Source organism: Plectropomus leopardus, chromosome 7 (genome assembly GCF_026936395.1).
Source record: "Plectropomus leopardus strain MGB_pleo_1.0 chromosome 7, ASM2693639v1, whole genome shotgun sequence".
In the NCBI taxonomy this organism is placed as follows: Eukaryota; Metazoa; Chordata; class Actinopteri; order Perciformes; family Serranidae; genus Plectropomus; species Plectropomus leopardus.
In genome coordinates, this window is record NC_142182.1 from 5,814,877 (window position 1) to 5,834,303 (window position 19,427).

Consider the following 19,427-nt stretch of genomic DNA (forward strand, 5'->3'; position numbering starts at 1 on the left):
ATGGCTGAGGCTTCTGGTGCAGCTCAGACAGACTTCTGTCAAAGCTGCTGTAACTGTCACACAAAATCACACCAAGAAATTGCACATATTTCATACTGAACTGCAAAATAATTCATATACATTGCACATAAAACATACTGCACACACCCCGTTGTTAAGACATCATGGAACTATTGCACAATCCCTGTAGTTTAAACAGCATCGTTTAATAGTTTGGTAGTGGTAGGAACAAAAGAGGTTTTTAAAACAGTCAGGTTTGCAGGGGAAACTCTATCTTCTTCCAGAGGGCAGCAGTTTATATTCTGTGTGGAGATTATGTGTTGGGTTGGTCATTATCCTCTTAGCTTGCCGAAAAACAGACTGCTCATACATCGACTGGAGAGGCTGGTATTCCCTCCTTCCCATCACCTTCACCTGTTCCGGAGTTTTGTTGCAACAACTGTAAAATTTTCTCTCTCTCTCTCTCTCTCTCTCTCTCACACACACACACACACACACACACACACACACACACACACACACACACGATCCTCAGAGATAAAACTCGCAGTACAGGCTTTTAATCAAACGATTCAATGAAGTGTTTCAGCACCTCAGACAGCGACACCCACACAGACTCCGCTCACCTTTGCTCACCTGAGAGAGCGGACACGCAGCTGCAGACGATCACAAAGCATCCTGCTGCTCTACAGAAGCAGCTCAACCATTTACAGTGAAACACCACCAAAAAACAGCTCAGTCCCTCTGATAAAATGTGTCTTTAAACATATTACAGTAAGTAATCATACCTGATTCCAGAAATTACAAAGAATAAAGTCTGAAATCAAAACTCTGAAATAATAATAATGATAATATTAATGATGAATAATCATGATTTTAATTTTGATATGTTTCAAGGGATAACTCTGCGTTAACTCAGTTTGGGGGATAAAGCATCCTGCTATTAGGGTTGCAACAGTGTGAGATTTTCATGTTACAATAACTGTCTCTGAAAAACTGCGGTTTCATGGGTATCACAGAAGTACCACATTATTGTTGTTATTATTATTATTATTATTATTATTATTATTATTATTATTATTATTATTATTATTATTATTATTATTATTATTATTATTATTATTTATTAATTATTAATTAACCACCACAGTTGTATTTAGGGATTGTCTGTGTTTAATGGCCTTAGTCAGAGAGGCCTTGAGTTTGAGTCTGAGCGTCAGGCTGCTTCTAAAACAGACATCTCTTTGGACTCTTCATTAAAAACCACATCGTCTGGTGCGCTGGGAGACAGATGTGCAAAGGTTCCTTGGTGACTGCTACAGAGAGGTTGAGTCTGGGCAGAAGGACTTGTAGTCTAGTTTTTACTTTGAATGTAACAATGTCACCAGTGTCTTTTTGTTTAATCTTCTCAGCTGTGCCTTTGCAGTTGGTGTTGTGTGTTTTTGGTTCCTCCTCAAAAGTCTGTTGAGTACTCGGCCTCGTTTATTAGCATTTGAATAGTCATCAGGATTTAACAGATACCTGTAACAGCAGGACCCCCGTCAGCAGCTCCTGCATGTGTGTGATTTCACACCTCAGAGTCGTTGCTTCAGACACTCCCTCCTCAGTTTCCTGCTTTTCATCAGGTATTGACCACGATCAACACGCTAAGGACATGAATAGAAACATTTTGTCCATTGTATTTCTTATTTATTTTTCTTTTTGAAAGCGTTTTAGCAAAACTTCTACCTTGGATTATGATGTGTTATCATCTTACATCATGTTACAATTGTCTATCTGTCCATCCATACAAAAAAGACACAGAGAAACTAGCGGGCAAGGAAGATTTATTTGTACAGAGGTGCAAAGATAGAAAAAAAAAAGAAGTAAATGAATTGAAGTCAAGTTCAAAATAAATTTACAGTCATTACTGGATGGAGTTGGCAGCAAAAAGTAGCCTACAAGACAGACAAGTAGGCCTACTTATACTTTATTAACACTTAACACTTTCTGCCTGTAAGCATCAGCTCATGTGGGTCGGAGACCTGCTGTCCCTGATTCATGCTGCTGCTCAGCAGGTGGCGCTCAGCCACCAAAGAGTTAATCGTCAACAAGCCCGCCTCTGCCTTCCTTCACGTCCTCAGACAGAATTTAAATAGCCTGGAAAACTGGGTTAGTAGATATTGAGTAGAAAGACTCTGACTGCTGAAAATGTCTGGAAGAGGAAAGGGCGGTAAAGGACTCGGTAAAGGAGGCGCTAAGCGTCACCGCAAAGTCCTCCGTGATAACATCCAGGGAATCACCAAACCCGCTATCCGCCGTCTGGCTCGCCGTGGCGGAGTGAAGCGTATCTCCGGTCTGATCTACGAGGAGACTCGCGGTGTGTTGAAGGTTTTCCTGGAGAACGTCATCCGTGACGCCGTCACCTACACCGAGCACGCCAAGAGGAAGACCGTGACCGCCATGGATGTGGTGTATGCTCTGAAGAGGCAGGGCCGCACTCTGTACGGCTTCGGCGGTTAAACTCCTTCATATCTGTGGAGAAACTAAATCAAAGGCCCTTTTAAGGGCCATCCAAATACTTACAAAGAGTCGACTTCCTACTACTACTACTACTACTACTACTACTACTATTATTACTATTATTATTACTATGAAACGTGGTGTTTTGTCTGGGTTGTTACCAGTCACGGGATCAAACTGCTTAATGATGGATGTAAGTAATCACTTTAGGAAAAAAAAGGCGTGCTGTCCAAGGTGCTAGTGCACAACCAGACATGGCATCACTGTTATTACTAAAAATATGTTAATGATTGTATCTCAGTTATGTTGGTGTATTTGATGTTTTAGGAAAACAGTTTTTTTCTACTTCTGTACCACTTACATAACACACAATTTGACCCAGGTGAGAAGTAGTGTGCATTAAATTTTGTACATATTGAAAGCTTGGAACCAAGGCCTTGTAATTGAATTTATTATTATAATGGTTATTATTTGAGTGTGAAGTGGGAACTGGTCACTTACTGGTTTTATTGCCAAGTAAATATACATTTACAAGGAATTTTACTTGTTCTGGTGCGAAACAATTGACATAAAGGAAGAATAAAAATATTGAATTTAAATAGTATAAGAGATCACACACACACACACACACACACACACACACACACACACACACGAGCAATTTTAAAACATAAAATGAAAAAACAGAATATAAAATGTATGTACAAAAAGTGCAATGGAGGAAGTACAGATGTACAGAAGTTGGTTTTGCAGTGCAAACATCTTCAGTCTAAATAATCCGTCTGAATCCACTACCATCTCCACTGTTTTCAGAGCACTGAGCTTTAGGTTGTTCTTGCCACACCAGGACACCTGATGGTTGACCTCCCACCTGTAGATGGACTCATCGCCACCAGAGAGGAGTCCAATGAGGGTGGTGTCGTCCGCGAACTTGAGGAGCTTGACAGACTGATGAGTTGAGGTGCAGCTGTTTGTGAACAGGGAGGACAGGACAGGAGAGGAGAGGAGAGGAGAAAGAAAGCAGCCTTGAAGGGAGCTGGTGCTGATGATTCTGTTGTTAGAAACATGCTCCCCCAACTTCACCTGCTACTTCCTGTCAGACAGGAAGTCTGTGATCCACCTGCAGGGGGAATCAGGCACGTTCAGCCTGGAGAGCTTGTCCTATGGCAGAGCCGGGATTACTGTGTTGAAAGCAGAGCTGAAATCCTCAAACAGGATCCTGGTGCAGGTTCCTGCTGAGTCCAGATGCTCAAGGATGAAACGGAGGGCCAGGTTGACAGCGTCGTCTATAGACCTGTTGGCTCTATAGGTGAACTGTAGGGGGTCCAGGAGATGGTCTGTGATGAGTTTTAGGTGTGACAGTACAAGGCGCTCAAAGGACTTCATCACCACAGAGGTCAAGGCGACAGGTCTGTAGTCACTGAGTCCTGTGGTCCTTGGTTTTTTGAGGACTGGGATAATGGTGGAGGCCTTATAGCACGTTGCCACGCGGCATATCTCCAGCAAGGTTTGCAAAAACGTCTATAAACACTGGAGACAGCTGATCGGTGCAGTGCTTCGGGGTGGAGGGGGAGACAGAGTCCGGTTCCTGCTGCTTTGCAGGGGTTCTGTCTCCTGAAGATCTTTTTAGCATCTCTCTCCAGGATGGACAGAGGTGTTGCTGAGGTGAGGGGGGAGGGGGTAGCTGGGTGGATGGTCGTGCTGAGTCCTGGGCCCCTGCTGGGATTGGGGCGATGGGGGTGTTGAGTTGTGGAGTGGAGTCATTTTGGGGAATAGTCCCAGGACTGACCAAAGCAGCAGTCTTTCAAAGCAACAGTAAAACTCATTCAGGTCGTTAGGCGTAAGTCATTCACCGACTTCCAGACTGAGCCAGCGTCTCTGTCTGTGAACTGTTTTTGCAGTTTCTCAGAGTAGAGACGCTTGGCTTCACTCACTGCTCTGCTAAAGGTGTATTTAGCTTTTTTGTTGCCCTCCTTGTCCCCACCCTTGATTGCCTTCTCCTTTGTCTGCCTTAACCATCTGAGTTTGGCTGTGAACCAGGGCTTGTCGTTGATGTAACCCACAGTAGCGTCTGATGTGACACACAAGTCCTGTTAGATCCTCTTCAGTCCCGTTGTCATGTTGGCTAATTAGAACAGACCTCAGTAATGAAGTTGCCAGTGCTGCTCTGTGTGCGTATAATATGCACAGCATCTCTCAGTCTAAAATAATGTATACTTTGTACATGACTTTTAATCAATAAATGTATTGTTGCACTTTCTTAAATGTGCATTCAACTGATTTGTTCAGCGTTATATCCATCGTTGATAGAAGGAAATTGTGATAACTTTGGGTTCACTGTTTCTACACTTTCACTGTGAATGTAGTCTTATGTTGTAACTGTTGGCTGTCATATTTACAATGTCTTATATGTCTGAGTTTCTGTGACTCTGGACCTTTAGTCTTTTAAAATCCAGGGCTCGTCCGGGATTTGAACCCGGGACCTCTCGCACCCTAAGCGAGAATCATACCCCTAGACCAACGAGCCATGTATACTGAAGAGAAATGCGGTCCTAAATTTCCTCCCCTGTTATTTTCAGCTCTGCAGTTTGACACTTTATTGGTGATGTGGCATCTTGAAGACTCATTCTTCTGCCCAAACAGCGCCCTCTGCTGCACAACATGTAACATCTCACTCAGCTCTTGTCCTCTGAGCTCCTCACAGCATTCTCCTGTAGAGCTGAGCCTCATCTGGGACTTTATTTTAGTATCTGACATCAACACCTGCTGCTGCTGCGTGTTTCATGGTGCCTGTGAGGCAGCCTCGCACATACACACCTCAGCTCAAAAACTCTCAATTGTAAGAGTGATATGTTTGCTGTCTCTTCATCAAGTGTGCACCCTTTTGTTCACCCAGTTGGCTATTTATTTATTTATTCATTCTGGTAGCAGAATGGTTGTTACTGTAGTGGTAGTCTGTTATGGATAATTATAATCGATTAAGTGCAGTGAAACAAGTTTAAACAACAGCTTCACATAAGTAAACGCTTCATTTGCTCTGAGCCGTTTCTAGCGAGATCTTATAATTTCCTTTTAATTATTTTTCTTTTGAGTAACTTGAACGCATCACCTGACCTGGATCATTAAAGGCAGGTGCGCTAAATCAGTCGAGCAGAGGACGCCAAGAGGATGCAGCCTTTAACCGCCGCGTGTTTGGTTAAATCTTACGATTTATTGTTTGATATCGCCTTATTGATTTGAACTTAGTTTAGTGAAAGCATGTTTATGATGTTTATTGTGTTTGGTTAATTCTACGATTTCTTGTCTAATTAATTTGTTTATCGCTGAATTGATTTGAATTTTGTTTATGTAAAATTAAATAAATTAAAATTTATTTCGGCCTTTTTTGTTTTGGCGCGACAGACATACAGATGAGTTTCGGCTCATCCAGCAGCTCTCCACACATCCTGCAAATCAATGGACACCTGAAACACCGCGGATCATCTAACAGTGAGTACAAACACATACAACGAGTTGATCCTCATCTACAGTCTGTGGGAGGCTTTTTTAAGCTTATTTAGAATCCGCAGCAGGTAATGAGCGGCCTTTAAAGCCTTATCATGGCAGTGAATGCGCAATACATCATGCGTCACCTTTTAAAAGTCGAATAGTGGACATGACGCGGGTGTCATTGGGTGAAAGATGTAATTACAAATTTATTAACATTATCCTCACCCTGACATAATGTAAGATTTATGAACAACCGAGAGAAATAATATTATCAGTATATAAGAGACGTGAAACATAGCTCTCTGAGGTGATTGGGTGGCTCTTAAAAGAGCCTTTCTGGGTGTTTTCAGCAGTGGTCGATTGTTTCGGTTTACTTCTTGGGGGCCTTCTCGGTCTTCTTGGGCAGCAGAACAGCCTGGATGTTGGGCAGCACGCCGCCCTGAGCGATGGTCACTCCTCCCAGCAGCTTGTTGAGCTCCTCGTCGTTGCGGACAGCCAGCTGCAGGTGACGGGGGATGATACGGGTCTTCTTGTTGTCGCGGGCAGCGTTTCCGGCCAACTCCAGGATCTCAGCGGTCAGGTACTCCAGCACAGCCGCCAGGTAGACGGGGGCGCCGGCACCGACGCGCTCCGCATAGTTTCCTTTGCGCAGCAGTCTGTGGACACGACCGACTGGGAACTGGAGCCCGGCACGGGAGGAGCGGGTCTTTGCCTTAGCTCTGGCTTTGCCACCGGTTTTTCCGCGACCACTCATTCTGGTGATTTCTAGAGTTGAGACTCAGAGAAAATGTGATTTCAGCGGTTGAGACCCTCCTCTATATACCCACAGAGCGCGGGACGGTTCCTGTCAGACCAACCAGAAAAGAGGCTTAAGCAGAGCAGCGGGCAGTGAGTTTTGGCGGACTTTTTGAAAGTATTTTTCGGCCAATAAGCAGCGGAGATTGGGGCGGTGGGTCGCTCCTCGAGGCGGTGCTGAGCTCCAGGAGGGGCCGCTCACCAATCAGGAGGCGGAGGACTGAAGCAGCGTCACCGTCTGACAGCCGGTCCCACAGTTTAAGAGCAGCGTTTCTCCTCTTTCAGCTGCACATTTCTACTGTTAGCAGAGAAAGAAGAAATCATGGCAAGAACCAAGCAGACCGCTCGTAAGTCTACCGGAGGTAAAGCTCCCAGGAAGCAGCTGGCCACCAAGGCTGCTCGTAAGAGCGCCCCGGCCACCGGCGGAGTGAAGAAGCCTCACCGTTACAGGCCCGGTACCGTGGCTCTCCGTGAGATCCGTCGCTACCAGAAATCCACCGAGCTGCTGATCCGCAAGCTGCCCTTCCAGCGCCTGGTCCGTGAAATCGCTCAGGATTTCAAGACCGACCTGCGCTTCCAGAGCTCCGCTGTCATGGCTCTGCAGGAGGCCAGCGAGGCTTACCTGGTCGGCCTCTTCGAGGACACCAACCTGTGCGCCATCCACGCCAAGAGAGTCACCATCATGCCCAAAGACATCCAGCTGGCCCGTCGTATCCGCGGAGAGAGAGCTTAAATTATCTGCTGCTCCACAAACCACAACGGCTCTTTTAAGAGCCACCTCACTTCACTAAAAGCTCAGTCCTGTAATGAGAGTGTTTTAACACTTTTTACCGCCTGTAGAACAACTATTAATCACTTTAAAAGGACTCGGCTCCAAATTGTCATGCAGTCGCTGTCCAAGGTCCTGCCATGTTCTGCTTTTCGGTTTTGATTTGGAAAAACAAATATCTGCAATTACTAAACGCAAAATCACAAACAATTTAAATAGACTATAGCAGCTCTGTCAGTGTCAGTTCAGCACCTCAGACAGTGACAGCAACACAATGATACCACCAAAATGTCAAATAACTGTCTTTACAGTTAGTTATATGTGATTTCTGTTTCTCCTCAAAAGTCTGCAGCTACTGTCTCTTCAGTACTTGACCTCATTAGCATTTTAACAGTCAGCAGAATAGGACAGATACCTCTAACAGCAGGACCCCGTCTGCAGTTTACGTATTATTATTTTATGTATTTGCAGCATTTCTGTGACCTACCTTCATACTAGATAGTATATATGTAATGGAAAACATGTATAACATCCTGAATTTTAGTTTAATTCAATGTATCTTTTTTTTTCTTCTCTTCCATGTTTCCATGGTTACACAAAAATGTGTATACTGAAACAGATCAAAAGTTTTGACGTAAGATCTTAATCTAATTGATGATGATGATGATGATGATGATGATGATGATGATGATTGCTATGCGAGATTGGTGTTTGTGATTTTAGATAAAGCTGGTTTTATTAGGCTGTTTGAACGTGCTGGGTAGTTTATTTGTCTCTACAGAATCTGAACTGTTAAATTCAGAATTTTTAAGGAAGTCTAAAACTAAATGTCAGCCAGTCCTCACTTACAACTTCAGCAGGATACACACTGCTGGGCAACACTTGATGAAGAAATCACAGGTTTATCAGTTAAAGATCGGCGTATAACTCACAGATCGTCGATAATATGCCTGGGAGGTTTAGAGTTTTATTGATCGTGTTCTTTCTGAGGTCAGCGGTTGTTTTATTGATGTATCACTGTTGATAGCCGTCTATTTGATGTTTATTGCACATGTGGTGTTCCACAGTTGATATACACAATACAGATGAGTAACTGAAGCTTTTGTTTTTTGGAGTCATCTTTTAGCCAACCATCCATCACAAAGTTACAGTTCACTTTAAAACCAAAAAAGAGGCCTTGTAAATTTGACCAAATGTCCTGAGCTCTGTAGCAGCAGATGTTTCCTGATCTTTGGTACATTAAATCATTAAATATATAAAGTTACATATATTTAGTTTTAGCAAAACATCTCAATATCACAACAGCTGTAACAGAGTCTGTTGAGTGAGATAATCAACATCTCCATCTCTTATTTTACATTACCTCATGAAAATGATCATCAATGAAATTCTTATATTTGACTCCATATCTTTTATAAACATAGGAAGAAGGAAGGAAGTCATAATAATTTTGTAACATAACTTTGAATATGTAATTTTGATAATTAGAAATATATTTCCCCCTTCTTTTTTTTTCTGTCCCTAGACAATTTGTCTGGCTTTTTAAAGATCCTTTTCTAAAGCTAATAATTTCCTGCTATTTGTGAAACATTTTTTACCAAGTGGCTTATTTCCTTTTCTGCAGAAATCAAATCAATTTGCTCAGGGATCAAACATCAAATATCTAAATAACTGTGCACATTGTATTTAAAATCATTATATAAAAAACTACCGACTGTTCAAACCAAAATTTATATGTTGATATTGTGTATAAAATCTAAGGTTATTAACTCATAATATTGGCAGAGTCTGGCTACTCCTGTCATCTTTACACAATTAACTATAGAAGAGATTGTTGAAATATGAAACAGTAACATTTAAACACTCAGTCAGATCTACAGCTCCTAACTATCCTGTGTTCTTTATTTTATATGTTAGTTTTTTTTAAGGTTACCTTTCTGGTAATGAAGTTTTCAGTTGATCAGGAATGATATCAGCAAAACTGTGTAGCATAACAAACATCCACATCTGTTTTTCAGTCAGTCCTCAGCAGAATACACAGAATAGCTGTTCTGTCACACTTAATGGAGTTTCATAATATTCGGGAATTATATTAATAGTAGAACTATGAACTATTTCTATTAAAAGTGTACCTCAGCAGAGGACATGTTTACAGTCACAGCAGCTCTGACAGAAGTCTGTCTGAGCTGCACCAGAAGCCTCAGCCATCATCAGTGTGTTTGCTGCGACCAGAAAAAATTCACTTTATTACAAAATCATCAACATCAGACGGTTGATTTTACACCGAGTCTCTGAACAAACATGTGGAGCATCTGGAAAATGGCTTTTAGTGGAGCTGTGATGCTTTTTTGACCATTTTCGGAGAGAAATGAGTGTGAAAAGCCGCCAAGCAGAGCTGCTGACGGCGGTGAATCGGTGAGGTTTGGAGGCTCCACAGACAAAAAGCAGAGAGCATCAGAGCTCTACATGACTTGAATATGAAGAGACACAAGTCCGCTATCTGCTGCTTCACCGTCAGCCTGCAGCACCTCTCACAATTTGACTTTTGCAGCTTTTATCAGTGCTCAGAAAACACAAGTGCTGCAGCTTTCACACTGCACAGAGGAGCAGCGGGCCGCTTGAGTCTCCACGGTTCTCGTGGTGTGTTTAAGTGCAGCCTCGTGCTCCGAGCTCTTCATCAGTCCAGTCTGACTCTCTGTTATCCTGACGAGGAACAGCACTGCGGGACAACATGGCAGAAGAAGCTCCAGCTCCAGCCGCCGCCGCTCCGGCCAAAGCAGCCAAGAAGAAGGTCTCCAAACCGAGGAAGGCCGGTCCCAGCGTCAACGAGCTGCTCGTCAAAGCTGTGGCCGCATCCAAGGAGCGGGGCGGCGTGTCTTTGGCCGCCCTCAAGAAGGCTTTAGCTGCCGGAGGATACGATGTGGAAAAGAACAAAGTCCGCGTCAAGACCGCCATCAAGTCTCTGGTGGCGAAGGGCACTCTGGTGCAGACCAAGGGGACCGGGGCCTCCGGATCCTTCAAGATGAGCAAGAAGGCTGCTGCCCCTCCAAAAGCCAAGAAGCCCGTCAAGAAAGCCGCTGCTAAAGCCAAGAAGCCCGCAGCGGCCAAGAAGCCCGCAGCGGCCAAAAAGCCCAAAGCAGCTGCAGCTAAGAAGCCAGCAGCCGCTAAGAAATCTCCCAAGAAGGCCAAGAAACCCGCAGCGGCCAAGAAACCAGCCAAGAGCCCCAAGAAGGCCGCCAAGAGCCCCAAAAAGGCAGCAAAGAGCCCTAAGAAGGTGGCCAAAAAGCCCGCAGCCAAGAAAGCCCCCGCAAAGAAGGCCGCCAAGCCCAAAGCCAAGAAGGCAGCACCCAAGAAGAAGTGAGCGAACATCAGTCTCATCATCACTCTCTACAAAAAGGCTCTTTTAAGAGCCACCCACAACAGCTTAAAGAGTCTTTTCCTTTTTAAAGAAGACCTCAGTTTGTAATCACTTATCTGAGTTATCACAAACACACGTGTGACAATAATATGTTCCGCAGCGCTCTTAAATGTTTTGTTACATTGTTTCAAACACTGTGAAAACAAAGCAGTCTCATCAACTTTTCTGGCCCGGTTAAAGGCATTAGTCAAACTTACCTTCATTTATACAAGACAAATTTATTCAGTGTATTCAAGTGTTACCCCCTAAGAAGTGTAAATATTGACAACTTGTTGCTGTTATACCAGCGGAGAGTATACCGGTGATTCATTACATGAGCACAACCAGTTACGATTCAAAGGTAAAGTCCGTTAGTCAAGTGTTTGTCGGTGATTTATTTATTTGTCTAATCCTGTTGTTAAGCCATTTGTTAATTAACATGTGGTTTTCTCCAAAAGCAGTTTTTGAAGGACAAGGAAAATACAAACTAACAAAGCAAGCAATTTTTAATAGTACATGTGCTTTCAATAGTTTCAAGCAACTATATCAGCCTGTCAGTGAGGAGGAAAAATGTTGCAATGTTGCAAACAATATTAGATAAGGGTTGGTGTGGCCAGCTTCTGTCTGGAAACCTGAATGTTTAATTACATAGTTCATGTTGAATTCATGTCTAAAGTCACCATTTATATTTGTTAGGGTAGTTTTTACAAGATTCATTCATTGGTATCTGTAAATGTGCCGGTCCATACTCAGTTTGACACGACTAACATCTGACTGCTTTATTTAATTAATTTAGCATTTTGAACGTGAATTCAGAGTTTCTATGGAAAAAAGGAAAATATCTTCAGATGCAGTGGGTGGCTCTTAAAAGAGCCGTTGTGTTGTTGCTGTGAGAGCAGATTTACTTGGAGCTGGTGTACTTGGTGACGGCCTTGGTCCCCTCAGACACGGCGTGCTTGGCCAGCTCACCGGGCAGCAGCAGGCGGACGGCGGTCTGGATCTCCCTGGAAGTGATGGTGGAGCGCTTGTTGTAGTGAGCCAGACGGGAGGCTTCACCGGCGATACGCTCGAAGATATCGCCCACAAACGAGTTCATGATGCCCATGGCCTTAGAGGAGATACCGGTATCGGGATGGACCTGCTTCAGTACCTTGTACACGTAGATAGCGTAGCTCTCCTTCCTGGTCTTTCTCTTCTTCTTGCCGGTCTTGCTGACCGACTTGGAGACGGCTTTCTTGGACCCCTTCTTGGGCGCTTTAACAGTTGCGTCAGGCATGATTACAGTGATTTTCAAACTATGATAAGTTTATAGCGTCACAAGCTGGTCTGTTTGTATCCACTGGATGCAAATGTTACTGTGCTGTTGCTCGCACAGGATTGGTTTCTCACTGAGCATGCGCTCTACCAGCAATTGTCCCCGTGAGCAGACACGAGTTTTCCCTCATCATTATGATACAATACAGTTAGGTGGTCATTTTTGCGCACATTTATGTCAGCCGAGACAAGTTTACAAGTAAATAGGTGCGTGTTGGTGGCAGAAACAGAACAGGACCTTGGACAGCGACTTTGGCGATGAGTGCTTTAAAAACAGATTTTGGGTTGATACTCTGTGTGGATGTGCCACAGAAAAAACTCATGTTCTCATAGTAACATAATTCATAAATCACTGCTTCATTACAGAATTCAAATATATAAATAAATGACCCTGTGATGCAAACAGATATTCTTTGCATATCTGCCTCAGTGATTTAAGTTGATACAAAGTTAGACGATGTGCAGGTTCAGTTGATGGAACTCAACTTCACACAAGCAGAGGACTTCTAAGATTAATCATCTTAACACATTTATGTTGGAAACAACATGAAGACAGTAGATCTCATCAGCCACACTCCCTCACATCTCAGACTTGAGATGGTCAAAAAATAGATAAATTTAGCAACTATTTAGGTGATTCGCTTTAGTGAAGAGAGGGAGCCTTAGACTCCTCATGTTATTAATAATTTACTGACATTTTGGTGAATGTGAAAATAAAACACATTTACACATTTTGGTGAAGATTAAAAAAATGCAGCATCCCAAAAGGAATGCTCCAAAAGCACAGGCATGCGGATTAAAAAGGTAAAGTTTAATTAAATCTCTTTTGTGTTATTAAAATTCACAAGAGTGGTAAAATTACATATCATTAGGTAAATGCCTGGAGACCATGGTTAAAGCGACCAAATTCTGAGTTACACTAAGTAAGAAGTTAGAGATAAATAAATATTGAGATCTTCTGCGACCTCATTATCCTTTATGTTTAGGTGAAGTGTGGCAGGATTCCTGTCTGTTGAACAGGGGGCTGAAGAAATTAGTTTTTTAAAAAAAAGATAAAACATACAATTAAAATTATGATTCTAAAATAAGAATTTAAAATAAGTATATCTTTTTTCACCTCCTCTCTGCCAATAGATGGGACAATAGATGGACATTGGACTTCTTTCGTCTGTGTTCATCACATGTCCATGGTGCATCAGTGGCCCTTTGATTGTTTGATTTAAGTTAGATTTTTGCCAAAAATTGGCTGCTAAAGTCAAGACTGTACAAGTATCCTTAGCCTCCTGTATTTTATAGTCAATGTATTTGAATTGACTCTTTGTCTTATCAAATTGTGCCCTTCTAGGTCATTAATATTAATCTTATCCTCATCACTGGTGTATTATTTGTTAATTAATTTGCACACATTTGTGTCAGTCGAGACAAAATGAAAAGCATTGAAAAGCGTTGAAGTGTTGATGGTGCAAGAGCACTTTTTAATAGATTTAAGATTTAATAAATAGATTAGAGAACACAGGAGATCAAAAAAGATTCACAATTTGATACTATAACTTATGTATGGACTGTTGGAATTGAAGATGCTTTGAAACAAAGAGTTGTTTTAAGTGGTAGTCAGTATCTTCAAACTAGAGAACAAGATGTGCCTTTAATACACAACAAACTATTGTAGACTGTGACATGATCATTAAACATGTACCAGAAAACTCAAGAGGAGGAAAACTTTGGATGTGACTAAGCACCATCATTTACAAATACTAGAAATGTGACTAGAGACACCTTCTCTAAGTGTGCGTTATATGTTCAATTATATTTTATGTTATAACTTTGGATATGGTGTCTCCTTTTGTTGTAATGTTACTTGTAGCCTATGCAATACCATTTATAATTATGTTAGGTTTTGTGTCAAGAAAACAAGAACCTTGGACAGCGACTGTTTATAACTTAAGCGCTTAGTTCTTGCTGAGATCAATTAATTGTTGTAGACTAATGATAAAACACCGTCTCATTACAGGACTGAGCTCTTAGTGAAGTTAGGTGGCTCTTAAAAGAGCCGTTGTGGTTTGTGGAGCAGCAGATAATTTAAGCTCTCTCTCCGCGGATGCGACGGGCCAGCTGGATGTCTTTGGGCATGATGGTGACTCTCTTGGCGTGGATGGCGCACAGGTTGGTGTCCTCGAAGAGGCCGACCAGGTAAGCCTCGCTGGCCTCCTGCAGAGCCATGACAGCGGAGCTCTGGAAACGCAGGTCGGTCTTGAAATCCTGAGCGATTTCACGGACCAGGCGCTGGAAGGGCAGCTTGCGGATCAGCAGCTCGGTGGATTTCTGGTAGCGACGGATCTCACGGAGAGCCACGGTACCGGGCCTGTAACGGTGAGGCTTCTTCACTCCGCCGGTGGCCGGGGCGCTCTTACGAGCAGCCTTGGTGGCCAGCTGCTTCCTGGGAGCTTTGCCTCCGGTGGATTTACGAGCGGTCTGCTTTGTTCTTGCCATGATTTCTTCTTTCTCTGCTAACAGTAGAAATGTGCAGCTGAAAGCGGAGACACGCTGCTCTTAAACTGTGGGACCGGCTGTCAGACGGTGACGCTGCTTCAGTCCTCCGCCTCCTGATTGGTGAGCGGCCCCTCCTGGAGCTCAGCACCGCCTCGAGGAGCGACCCACCGCCCCAATCTCCGCTGCTTATTGGCCGAAAAATACTTTCAAAAAGTCCGCCAAAACGCACTGTGGACCCCTGCTTCTCTGCTTCAGCCTCTTTTCTGGTTGGTCTGACAGGAACCGTCCCGCGCTCTGTGGGTATATAGAGGAGGGTCCCAACCGCTGAACCACATTTTCTCTGAGTCTCAACTCTAGAAATCACCAGAATGAGTGGTCGCGGAAAAACCGGTGGCAAAGCCAGAGCTAAGGCAAAGACCCGCTCCTCCCGTGCTGGGCTCCAGTTCCCAGTCGGTCGTGTCCACAGACTGCTGCGCAAAGGAAACTATGCGGAGCGCGTCGGTGCCGGCGCCCCCGTCTACCTGGCGGCTGTGCTGGAGTACCTGACCGCTGAGATCCTGGAGTTGGCCGGAAACGCTGCCCGCGACAACAAGAAGACCCGTATCATCCCCCGTCACCTGCAGCTGGCTGTCCGCAACGACGAGGAGCTCAACAAGCTGCTGGGAGGAGTGACCATCGCTCAGGGCGGCGTGCTGCCCAACATCCAGGCTGTTCTGCTGCCCAAGAAGACCGAGAAGGCCCCCAAGAAGTAAACCGAGATACTCGATCACTGCTGCAAATTGGCCCCCCAAAAGGCTCTTTTAAGAGCCAAACAGTCACTTCATAAGGCGCAATGTTTCTTACACCTGTACGGATTTCTGAAAAAGTCATTTCAGATTCAGAAGTCACCAGTTTACAAAAACAGACAGGCCAACATGACAGAGCGAGCAAGCGAGCTCTACTGTGGTCAGTTGGTGTGGTAATCAGCAGTAGTAATAAGCTGGTTTATTGCCAAAATGCCATGACCAATAATTTACTAAAACAGTTTATATTCGGACCATCAACTGATTCTCCATTACAGCTCTGATTTGCACGTTTTTATTTATTAACTGAATGTGAGGGGGGGGAATGGCTGGACTATAACGTGACACCCCCGCCTCCATGGAAATTGACAACACAATGCGAAGAATAACAGTTTAGAGAAAGTTTATTAAAATTCTGAACTTCAACATAATTACTCACTGAACTCATGAGTTATATCGGTAAAATAAGATCTGATCTATATGCTGACCAACTGCTTATAACAAGTGAGTGTGAGGGGAAAATTAGATTACTTATGGTTTAGAGGTCCAAAATTTCAAATATAACAAACATAAATTAATTTAACCTGCAGTTGTGTGGGTTTTTGTGTTTTTCTGTTGTTGTGGTCTCCTCTCCTACAGCCTAAAGAACTGTGACACTCCATATTACTTCTCCTGCTTCACTGTTTGCTCACTTGATGATTTTATATGGAATTTACTTAAACGGTCAAATTACTGACAACACAACAGAAAAACGAGTACACACATAGAAATCATTTTCTCAAGACTAATAAACAGGCTTTTCACAGCAACACTTGCTTTTCTGAGCCAGCCTACTGAATGAATGAATATTTTAATATGTGTCTGGTTATTTGTATGACCCATCCCGCACTGGATTATTCATCCACATTAACTAAAATACAGTAAATATCTCAGCATCCAGCCAGCATCAGACATCACAGTACAATAACATCAAGTAAGCATGAACCAACTCCAGATAAAATACTCCAGGAGGTAAGACACAACAAAATATAAATCAAAAACATATACATACATACAAGCATGCACGCACACACACATACATAAAAAAAAAAAAAACCCAACACGGCCCCTTAAACTCAAAACTCAGATTCAGACAAAACAAAATAGATAAACTAATCTTAATGCATTACTTCCAAATTGTCTATGTAAATCCACTTCACTTGATGATTGTATTTGGAATTTACTTAAATGGTCAAATTACTGACAACACAACATAACAGAATTCTGTGTTGAAGCTATGATGCATGAATTATGCTGCTATGAGAACAAGCTTTTTCTGTGGGACATCCACACAGAGTATCAACCCAAAATCTGTTTTTAAAGCGCTCAGCACCAAAGTCGCTGTCCAAGGTCCTGTTCTGTTTCTGCCATCAACAAACACTTATTTGTTTTTAACTTGTCTCAGCTGACATTAAGGTGTGCTAAAGTACCAACTGACTTCTTTGTATTCTAATGATGAGGATAAATCTACTCTGCTCAGAGGGACGGTTACTAGTGCAGCGCATGCTCAGTGCCTCTCAGATGGAAACCAATCCTGTGCGAGCGAGAGCACAGTAACATTTGCATGCAGTGGATAGAAAGAGACCAGTCTGTGACCTCAGTGACTATCCAATTTGGAAACTCGGAGAATTACTGATCATGCCTGAGACTACCGTGAAAGCGCCCAAGAAGGGCTCAAAGAAAGCCGTCTCCAAGTCGGTCAGCAAGACCGGCAAAAAGAAGAGAAAGACCAGGAAGGAGAGCTACGCTATCTACGTGTACAAGGTACTGAAGCAGGTCCACCCCGACACCGGTATCTCCTCCAAGGCCATGGGCATCATGAACTCGTTTGTGGGCGATATCTTCGAGCGTATCGCCGGTGAGGCCTCCCGTCTGGCTCACTACAACAAGCGCTCCACCATCACTTCCAGGGAGATCCAGACCGCCGTCCGCCTGCTGCTGCCCGGTGAGCTGGCCAAGCACGCCGTGTCTGAGGGGACCAAGGCCGTCACCAAGTACACCAGCTCCAAGTAAACCAGTTTACACAGCAACAACACAAAGGCTCTTTTAAGAGCCACCCACTGCATCTGAAGATGAGTTTTCCATTGTTCGATTTCAGTTCAGAAAAGGGGATTGCAAATAATGACGCCCCTAACGTCCAAAATTAAACAAGGAAACCAATTGTCTATGCAGTATTAAATATGGTGAAACTAATGCATTTAGAGATGTCAAAATTTCACAATAAAGTAAGGAAGGTTTAAAAATAAATAAATTAGGCTAAACTGTTATGTCATAATAAACATCATAACGTAACAATAACAACATAATACCGTTTATAGAACGAATCCGTGCTCAATTAATATTCATTTGAGAGTTCAGAAACGAGAAAATAAAATAAAAAAAAATTAAAAAGCTGTTCGTTAACCGTTTATTCCTTCTTAAAATAAAAACATGATAATTAGTTTATTTTTCAATATCCCGTTTGTGACTCAGGATCAAATAAAGAAAAGTTGAAATACGGGCCACGGGCAGAGGTTGATTTTATTTTGTCTGATCTGCGTGACCCGGAGTTTCGTATTTTTTTGCCGGTGTTACAGACTGAATGGTGGTCAGTTTAATTGCCGATAGAGTCAGATGTGTTTGTAAGCGTGTCTTCTGGGAACAGGCCGACAAACCAGAAAATAAACATTTCGAAAGTTTCGCCTCACTGTCTCATTCATTTGACGGTGTCTGCTGAAACATTATGGCATGAATCTATTGTCGGGCATTATTTTTGGTTCTAACAAGAACATATCAGCTGTTTTTAGTGCGAAAATATCATTAAATTAATTAATGAATTATCAATGAAAACTGTAGAAAGTAAATGGGATGAAATACATACACGTCTGAAGCCTTCAATAGGCTATAAATTACAATATACGGCGGACAGATGTTAACCTGAGTGGATCACAAATTGCCACAGCTGACACACTGAGATCCAGCAGGGTAAAAACTACTCTACCTGCAGTATGTTTCACCTCTAGGTAGGCCCGTATAGACTACGCATTCACCTCTCACATCTGTACATCAGATTAGTAATGTTGGAAAATATAACATTAATGACACAACCTTTTGCAAAAGATTTGATGTGCGCAGTGTTTTGAGCAGCGATTGACACCTACTTTGGGATTTCTTCATGGTATGAGCGTCCTGAGGTCGGAATTGCAAACACAGCCTCACGCACAGTTACATTATATCACCAACTGATTCTAAACTTTGTGGGATTTATTAAATATTTCATGTATATTTACGTTAAATCGCGATGAAAACGGTTTTTGGGTTGATAAAATAGTAACCGTGCTGATGCCTGTTTACAATACTGCAAACGTAAGCAAATTGTTTACAAAATGTACCTGTCCTTATTCATGTATCATTATTTACCTGATGTGGAGTGGATCTGAGAGCTCTTTGTGATTTCATACTGCTTGTAAGTTTACACATACACACAGACATGTAGGCATGTCATGTGAAGCTCGCTGTGGGTAACGAGTGACCTGCCCGGATTAACACAGATTAACTATCACCGATCGTGTTTTACATTAATGGCTACAGACGTGTATGCATTTCATCCCAACCATATTCTGCAGTATTCATCAAACATCAGTGATGACTGTCAATTTTAATTGTTATGCAATGAGGATAATAGTACGCACGAATGTGGTAAAGTCGGGGACATAGATAAGGTTGCCAGGGTTTTTATTAAATATTAGGCTATATGTATATGTATATGTATATGTATATGTATATGTATATGTATATGTATATGTATGGCCACAATATACTTAAACACGCTCACATTTCAGATGCATTGAAGTTGTATCAGATGAAACGT

The 19,427-nt window shown here is 42.7% G+C and overlaps 7 protein-coding genes, 1 non-coding gene and 1 pseudogene across 8 annotated transcripts; 5 read left to right on the plus strand and 4 right to left on the minus strand.

Annotated features, from left to right (window-relative positions):
* The first annotated feature begins 1,253 nt into the window (after nt 1–1,253).
* LOC148189108 (histone H4) lies at nt 1,254–2,558 on the plus strand. The gene has a single exon (XM_088079720.1). It carries the CDS (start codon nt 2,191–2,193, stop codon nt 2,500–2,502), a length of 312 nt encoding a protein of 103 aa, XP_087935846.1. The 5' UTR covers nt 1,254–2,190; the 3' UTR covers nt 2,503–2,558.
* A 2,399-nt stretch (nt 2,559–4,957) lies between these two features.
* trnap-agg (transfer RNA proline (anticodon AGG)) lies at nt 4,958–5,029 on the minus strand. Its single transcript has one exon. It is a non-coding gene; the product is annotated as a tRNA-Pro (tRNA).
* Nucleotides 5,030–5,695: 666 nt separating this feature from the next.
* Nucleotides 5,696–7,565, plus strand: LOC148189109 (histone H3). Its single transcript, XM_088079722.1, has 2 exons — nt 5,696–5,991; nt 6,821–7,565. The coding sequence occupies exon 2, from the start codon at nt 7,109–7,111 to the stop codon at nt 7,517–7,519; it is 411 nt and encodes a 136-aa protein (XP_087935848.1). The 5' UTR covers nt 5,696–5,991; nt 6,821–7,108; the 3' UTR covers nt 7,520–7,565.
* LOC148189110 (histone H2A-like) lies at nt 6,310–6,857 on the minus strand. Its single transcript, XM_088079724.1, has one exon. It carries the CDS (start codon nt 6,743–6,745, stop codon nt 6,362–6,364), a length of 384 nt encoding a protein of 127 aa, XP_087935850.1. The 5' UTR covers nt 6,746–6,857; the 3' UTR covers nt 6,310–6,361.
* Nucleotides 7,566–9,972: 2,407 nt separating the features above from the next.
* On the plus strand, nt 9,973–11,012 carry LOC121940230 (histone H1 pseudogene; annotated as a pseudogene).
* Nucleotides 11,013–11,808: 796 nt separating this feature from the next.
* LOC148189111 (histone H2B 1/2-like) lies at nt 11,809–12,261 on the minus strand. Its single transcript, XM_088079729.1, has one exon. It carries the CDS (start codon nt 12,226–12,228, stop codon nt 11,854–11,856), a length of 375 nt encoding a protein of 124 aa, XP_087935855.1. The 5' UTR covers nt 12,229–12,261; the 3' UTR covers nt 11,809–11,853.
* A 2,035-nt stretch (nt 12,262–14,296) lies between these two features.
* On the minus strand, nt 14,297–14,969 carry LOC121964220 (histone H3). Its single transcript, XM_042514435.2, has one exon. The coding sequence runs from the start codon at nt 14,754–14,756 to the stop codon at nt 14,346–14,348; it is 411 nt and encodes a 136-aa protein (XP_042370369.2). The 5' UTR covers nt 14,757–14,969; the 3' UTR covers nt 14,297–14,345.
* Nucleotides 14,970–15,046: 77 nt separating this feature from the next.
* LOC148189112 (histone H2A-like) lies at nt 15,047–15,562 on the plus strand. Its single transcript, XM_088079723.1, has one exon. The coding sequence runs from the start codon at nt 15,125–15,127 to the stop codon at nt 15,506–15,508; it is 384 nt and encodes a 127-aa protein (XP_087935849.1). The 5' UTR covers nt 15,047–15,124; the 3' UTR covers nt 15,509–15,562.
* Nucleotides 15,563–17,178: 1,616 nt separating this feature from the next.
* Nucleotides 17,179–17,628, plus strand: LOC148189113 (histone H2B 1/2-like). Its single transcript, XM_088079427.1, has one exon. The coding sequence runs from the start codon at nt 17,216–17,218 to the stop codon at nt 17,588–17,590; it is 375 nt and encodes a 124-aa protein (XP_087935553.1). The 5' UTR covers nt 17,179–17,215; the 3' UTR covers nt 17,591–17,628.
* The last annotated feature ends 1,799 nt before the right edge of the window (nt 17,629–19,427 follow it).